Raw genomic sequence first — 8,089 nt, 5'->3', positions numbered from 1 at the left:
TATTAGAAATAATTTTTGGAGACAAGCCTACCTTTAATCAAGGTAAGCTTTTGTACGAAAGGAATAAATTTGTTGTGCCAACCCTTTACCAGTTCCTAATCATTTTAAATGCCATTATGACTCCTATTATTCCTAATTGGAAGTTTCTAATGATTTATACTAGAAATAGTTGTTGGAAACCAGCAAGTTCCTTTAACCAAGATAATTTTTTGTACAAAGGCAACAAATTTGTTACGCCAACCCTTGCCAGTCCTTAATCATTTTAAATTTTATTATGACTCCTATTGTTTCTAATTGGAAGATTCTAATTATTTATAATAGAAATAGTTTTTGAAGACCAATAGTTTTTTTTAATCAAGGTAATTTTTTGTACAAAGGGAATAAATTTGTTGTGCCAACCCTTACCAGTGCTTAATCATTTTAAATTGCATTATGACTCCTATTACTCCTAATTCAAAATTTTCAATTATTCATACTAGAAATAGTTTTTGGAGACCATCAAGGTAATTTTTTGTATATAGGGAATAAATTTCTTCTTATTCCTGGGTTGCTCCAGATATCGTTATTGGGCCAATTTTACTAAAGACCTTCTTAATAAATTTTGTACTTCTAGTTTTCATCATTTGATCCATCATATTACTTTTATTGTTTGCGATAGTTAAATTATTTTTTTCTATTTTTTGTCAAATTATTGCCACCAACTCTCGGTCTATTTCCAGGTGTTTGATTTTATTAATTAATGAATTTGGAGGTTTTCACCAGTACCGAACACGTCACAAAGATAAGATAAAAGACAAACGGTGTTTAGATAATTTAAGTCGCGTTTAATTAACGCCTTAGAGGAAATATCAATCATAAAATTTTGAAAAGCATAAAATTAAAACGAATCAGATTATTCTAAACTCACCGAAGAATTTTAATTATAATTATTTTTCAATAGTATAAAATACCATTTAATTGTAATCTAATTTGCAAAGTTAGTTTCCTGTGCTTCGGCGGAACCACATCCGTTTTAAGAAGAAGATGACGGTAGAGAGGAACATGTTATCAGGTAGCATCGATATCAGATATTGACTCTAGTAACACATGTATATGAATTGACTCAATTGCTTTGTTCTAAAAATTAATTTTATACTAAATCAAAACCTTGTTAGAATATTCTCAAGCCATATAATCATAATTTTCATATCACGTATATATTTCAACAAATAATATATCCTTTATACACAATTCAATTTTAAATCGTCAATTTACAAAATAGTAAAAAAACTACTGGATGTCAACACAAAACCATCAAATTACGTATTGGCAGAATGACTTTTCCTCAAATGCCTAAGATCTTTGAGTCTTTTCAAAATGGCATCATGTTTTGTTGATTCATCTTCCTCAAAACTTCCTTCACCCAAAGATGATGCATCGTTATTGTATGATCTTTCTGTTAATCGTAATGGAGCAGCATTCTATAAAAATAAACATGATTTTATGGTAATAAGTTTTCGTTTTTATTACTTTGTCTGCAAAACAGAAGTGTATTGAGTGCATCGTGATGAATAAGTATCACGAAAAGAACCAAAATTGTGATAAGTAACAGCACATGGTAAATAATTTGCCAATAAATTTGAAGGTAAATTTGTCAACCTGTTTCTGATCATTTTATCTATTTCAATTACCATTTCGGTGTTGACCCTAGCAGCAGGTCTAAGAGCTGCATCCAAAACAGTACTCAGTATCCTGCTCGCCAGCCTCATCGAAAACTGGTAACATGATCCATATCCAATAGCACTACATTTGACAACAAACCGTTCAATTTGCGGCTCCTTAAGTCTGATCATGGGTTCCACAAAATGATCATAAATTTTAACAGCTCCTCCAGATATTGGAGACGTCACCCACGCCAGGAATCCAATTTTGACTTCGTAATAAAATGGAACCCAAAATAAAAATGTGTCAGTAATGCATTCCAAGGCGACGTAGGCACAAAAGACGACAAAAAATTTGACTTGTCCGTAAAGTTGTTGGAGGACATCATAATCGCACAAAGGATTTGATAGAATTTTGTAACTTTTATAAATTGGATAGGTACATCCAAATATTAGAAATATTAAACGCGCTAGTAGAGCAGAAAACATGTTGAAATCTATTTATAAAAAATTATTTGATGTTATTCTATATTTAGGATAAATTTTGAAAGATTTGTAATTTTTATTACAGCATTTGTTTTTTTTTTATATTTATGATTACTCCGATTTGAATTTTTTCCCTTTGGCAGTTGAAAATAAAAACTAACAAAACAATAATACAAACTAGTTGGTATTGGTATTTTGCCTTGAGGCAAGTTACATGAACTTCCTATATATGTAAATAATCGAGTTAAACAATAAAAAATAAATTAATTTATGAGTGATTAAAATTATTCCGAGTTGATTCATTAAACATAATTGAAAACAAACGAACACGTTAACTCGAAGTATTTTCTTAAAGCAAATTTTCAAAAATCAATATTTTTTTAATTGAACCAGTTTCCGTAGGAATTTAATGGTTCAGTATGTTCAATAAGACCAAGTACTCTATCGTTATACCAAGTAAATCGTCTAATTTTAATTTTAACAAACGTCAAAAAAACTACTCATTTTCTCAAACTTTGTTGAATTTTTAAAGTTAAACTATTTGTCATAAGGCCGTAATATTTCAGTAAGTTCTATAAGACCGTGATATATATCGCCAAAAAAGTTCCATAAAAAACGGCTTAAATTTTTTTTTCAACAGTTAATCACAAGAAAACGGCTTGATAGATTTTCACCTAATACTAATCAGTATCATTCCCAAATAATATCGTTCGAACTCGGTAGTGGACGAAAAGTTTAATACTTGTATTGGCCATTGTAATACTAAACTACTTTTCTCTCAAGATGGTCTTTTTTCAGCCCTGATCTCCGCAATATTTTGAAGAAATCAATGTTTTCCCACCATTTGTATGTGAATTTGATTTCCTTTCTATTGCTCCATTTTCAGCAACCAGATAATTTCAACATCTTGTGAGATCATCTAAAAATAATTTTGTGCACTAATTGTAAAACTTCTAATGGCGAAATGCTTTGGAAATATCTTTGGTGAGAACTCTATTTCCAGCTGCTGGGATGCTTTTATTCTTTTGCGACAATTAAATAACATTGTGTCATATGTGACTGAAATTCATATAAAACGAGTAGATAGTATTGTATTTCATATTGTTTGTAGGTGTCTGGGAAAGTGATATTAATGAGGTGTCTGCAAAGATTTTGTATGTTATCTAAATTACATAATGACCTGGGAGAGAAAGATTATGAGAAAAATGTAACACACATTTGATGTAATTCGAAAAACATATTTGAATACCCACAAAATTATGCCTAAAGTTAACAAAACTAACATATGTTTTAAGATGCACTTTTTTGCTCAGGATATATAACTGGAAATGACCTTCAATTCTAAAGATTATACTTGAAAACAGTATTGATTGATCAAACTAATGGTCTCATGCATTGTTTGGCAATATTATTTACAATAAATTGATAGGGTAGAGGAAAGCTTTAAAATCCACGGGTAAAAAGATCTATTACCGATATCTCAAAAACAAATAGAGTGAAGAATTTTTGACAACAGTATTTGAAAGTAGAGAGAAAAAGATATGTAACAAACCATCACCTTACGACTTAGGAGATGAAGTCCAATGTTTGAAAATCCATAACAAAAATATTTTCTTTCGTTGTTAGATTTTTTGGTTGTGAGCACTGTTGTTTAGTTTACCAGACCTTAATATAATTTTTAAGTATTCGTTATTTAATTGCTTTATTTATTAGATGTATTGTTAATTTTAAGATAAATTTAAGGGTTTCTTTCATATAACCTCTATAAATGCTTACATCTGGGGTAAAAAGGACCAACTGAACTTCACCCTGACAAAGGTGCGAACATTAAAAAATAACAGATAAAAAAGTAAACTAACTTAAAAAAACTAAATAAATTAAATAGTTATTCCAACTCTACTGATGAATATTTCTGACAAAACACCAGATCAATGTTATATACAGTATGATCTCTGTAAAAAATGTACCCATGAAATTTGTATTTTGCATTGGTTGAATAATGTAGCTATTATTTTGAAAAATTCCTTTAAAATTAAAAATAAGAAATTGGATCTGTTTGACCTCTGTCCATCTCATTCGACCTCTCTTATGGGGTAATTGAATTCCTTCAGAAATAAAGACGTTTTACAAATGATTTAATCAAGAATTTTCTTTGCTATTCAGACTTAGCATTATACGAATATATATATATATATATATATATATATATATATATTATATTATATTTACCCTTTCTGTATGTGTATTAAAGTTTATGAATAGTTCATTTGCGGCTACGATCAAATAACCGGCAACAAACATAGAATATTCCTGCAGACTGTAATTTAAAATGAACATGTCTACATATAAATATTTGTATCCTCATATCTGTATAAGAAAAAACTATAATTGTCGTGTAATTCAGTATATCTTCTCTGAAATCAAAGAACATAGATAGAATTAACCAAGCCAAGAGCAGAATTCACGATTCATATAGATTATTATTTTGACCTTTTGCAAAGAAACTAACTTCTTGGTTCGCATACTATAGGAAATCTTGCGTAACCGACGTTGAACGGCCTTTCGAATGCCTACGGAATTTCAATAAACTATAAAGAATTTTGTATAATGTTATCAGACATGTTTTATAATCAAATATTGAAAGGTTAAAGTAGAATAAAATTTGAATTGGTTTGCATTAAGATATACATTTAATGGTTTGACATATTACAATGTTGTAAAGACTGGTGTAATTGTTAATCATATTTTTTATTGAAATTATTAGATTCAGTCTTCCAACTCGTCACCCCCACTTTGGAGTATGAACTTAGAAATTATATTTATTTTTTGTAAAATTTTAGATTAAGATTTTAGATTTCAGTTCAAGCAAAAAAAATACTTGAGTGTTTGTATTTTTTATCTATTCACAAAAGAACTAAATATATAAATGTATAAAATAAATATATTTACCTAATATGCAAATAAGAGTATGGGCCAATTTTTTGAACAAAAACTGCGTCTTTGTGCAATTTTTGTTTAACATCTTAATCCGAGCAACATAAAACATGCAATATAATTGCCAAAAATTAAGCAAAATACAAAAAATATTAAATTTGTTCCAACTAAAACCGGTACGCTAAAAACACACCTAACCTTGTTCATGCCCTTGTTCTGGGTTGCCGGCAAATAGCTGGTACCGGTTGCATGTGGGACTTTTGAATTTTGTTTTAAATTGATTATTTTTTTATTATTTTTTTTAATATTAACATAAAATATACTAGTATTAGTAGGTATGAACCTAGGTTTTAGTAATTTGGTTTTATTATTGTCCCGCCCCGAAGGAGGTTCTTGTTTTTTTGCATTTTTCTCACCCTCTTTATTATGTATTTCTCGGATTTTTAGACCTTTTCCATCTATAATTTTACTTGAATGCTTCCATTTATACATAGGTATGCAATTCCAATTATTTTTTTTCTGCATTAGTATGGTTCTGTCGTTCAAATTACCCTATTTTGGTTAATCGATAATTTTAATTTTGCAACTTTAAATTGGACAGAGTCAGAAATTCTAAAAAGCTTATGAACAAATGATATATTTAATTACTGATATGTATTTAATAACTCTATAAAGAACTCTGTACAGTTCAATTAAAATATAAAATAATAGCTTTAAGATATTTCCAACGATCGATATTCTCTATTCAATCCAATTCTGTACAAGATTGAATAGAAGTTTCCTCGAGCTCAAACGAAATATATTTATACAGAAATGCATTTCATTAACAACTCTGTCGAATCTTTTCAGTTCTGATTCAACATTTTATTTCATATCTTTTATTTCCGTAGTTCGAATCGTAATATTTGAAAACGTATCGCGAATGAGATTACTCGCATATTATCTTACTCGGCGAAACAGGATGTTTCTCTTTATAATTTCATTTATGCATTTTTCATCTTCTCTTGTCAAAACCACCGAGCGATTGCAGAAATTCAAACAGAAATGAACTGAGAAATAAAATCATAAATTATTTTTTATCATAAAATATTTTTTAATTGTCTTAACAAAGTGGCTTGATTATAGATAGCAACCTAAGTGATAGTCCTATCTCTTGAGACTAATTTTGTCTTAAAATTTCTGCCACTCTAATAAATTTTTTATTGGTGCCCGGTTAGGAGCATAATTACGTGAAAACATATTGCTTGATATCAGGCTGACTTATAGATCAGTAATTTCCTAAGTAGTCCGATAGGCCCACAGAAACTCACGACATCTCTCAGGGGGTCTACGTCAACAACAAAAATTCTGGGTCCACAAAATGAAAATTTGGCGGTTCAGAGCTGTGGATCGGAATGCAGTACGTCAATATCTATTTATTATTTATTAATAAAAAGTCAAATACAATATTTATACATAAAACTAAAAAGTGAACAAAAATATTGTTACTTTTTATGAAAATGTAAGTTTTAGCATAATTAGTCAATCGACTTGTGGACGCAATATGGTTGAGCTTGTAAAGACCCTATTTGCTGACTGACTGAGTATTTCAAGATGCTAAAGATAAAAGACGTTTTAATAGTTATGAAATCTTTCAACAAAAAAACATGTAGACTGGACATCAATTAGCCAGGAGAAGTGAGGTTAAACCTTACAAAATTGTTGTCAAACATTGATCAATAGAAAGTTTTATTAGTTTCTAATCAAATAAGTATTTTGTTTAATTCCAGTCCTGTATTCAATCTAACAAACTACTTCCTCTGCTTTATAATTCAGTTTTCTCGCGAACATCCGCTACTCTGATCTTTTTTTTCTCTCAGCATATTCCTCACAGAACAAAATTCTTGCGGTTTTTCTGCATTTATCCAACTTCTTCCGTAGTTACATCTCCAACGATTTTATGGACTCGTAAATTGATTGAAAGGGATACATAAATATTATTTAGATTTTTTATTATTTATTCATATAACCATTTTTTTAAATGACACGTGATTAGTTGTATGATTTAAATTTGATTTGCAGGAACCAACAAATTTCTTAGAATGAAATTAATCTCAATTTGTTGTCCAAATATTATTTGACAATTAAAAAAGAACTCATATTTTTAAAAATCAAATATTTCTGATCGGTTACAAGGAATAGATATATAATAATGTTCAACGTTATTTTACAAGGAAACAATCTAATTTGTACTAACGATAAGGTGACCATCTTTTTTTAAGTCAAAACCGGGACATAGTTTGAAAATCCAGGAATGTCCCTGCCAAACCTGGACCTACGGTGACCTTAGTACTCAAAATAGTATAAATCTCGAAGTGAGACATAAAAAAATCTATTATTTACGTTTTTAATGTCCATTTAATTTTTTTTTCTATTTATTTTTCATAGCAAGCTATACAAAGTACATTCAGCTATACATTGTTACAGGTATATATTATTTGACTGCGTGAGAAGAATCGCTATCCAGCGGTAGCACCTTCTTAGATGTTATTATGTTTTTAATATCCATTTCATAATATTTTTTTTACAATTTTGTTTGAACGTTAAGATTTTAGTTTCCTAAATGTGGTATATGATTATATATCATTTTCCAGAAACCTTGAGGCCTTTATTTTCACCGTGAAATTTTCCACCTGGAAATATGTTGTATAAATTACCTAACACATTTTCCTCGAATTACATTTCCCAATACGTGAAAATCATTCTTGCGTTAAATTATCTTCGACATATCAAAGGTGAGATATTGAATATCGAAAACGTGATTTATCAAACCTGATACGAAAGATTCAATGAATATGGAAATGTAGATATATATATATATATATATATATATATATATATATATATATATGTGTATATATATATATATATATATATATATCTTACTTATTCAAGTTGGTATCTGGCAACTATGTTCGACTTGTGGTACGACCCCTAGATGTAGTTTGCAATTTTTTACAAATAAAATAAAAAATTCAAAGTTGTTATAT

At 29.1% G+C, this 8,089-nt stretch overlaps 1 protein-coding gene across 1 annotated transcript; it reads right to left on the bottom strand.

Annotated features, from left to right (window-relative positions):
• Positions 1-1,298: 1,298 nt before the first annotated feature.
• Positions 1,299-2,129, bottom strand: LOC113379686 (receptor expression-enhancing protein 4-like). Its single transcript, XM_026619551.1, has 2 exons — positions 1,671-2,129; positions 1,299-1,460 (listed from the first exon to the last, which is right to left on the bottom strand). The coding sequence occupies exons 1-2, from the start codon at positions 2,127-2,129 to the stop codon at positions 1,299-1,301; spliced, it is 621 nt and encodes a 206-aa protein (XP_026475336.1).
• Positions 2,130-8,089: the final 5,960 nt, after the last annotated feature.

Source organism: Ctenocephalides felis, unplaced genomic scaffold (genome assembly GCF_003426905.1).
Source record: "Ctenocephalides felis isolate EL2017-DRISC unplaced genomic scaffold, ASM342690v1 CF-g0.4_SCAFFOLD_00845, whole genome shotgun sequence".
NCBI classification, from domain to species: Eukaryota; Metazoa; Arthropoda; class Insecta; order Siphonaptera; family Pulicidae; genus Ctenocephalides; species Ctenocephalides felis.
This window is presented reverse-complemented; position numbering and strand designations above follow the sequence as displayed.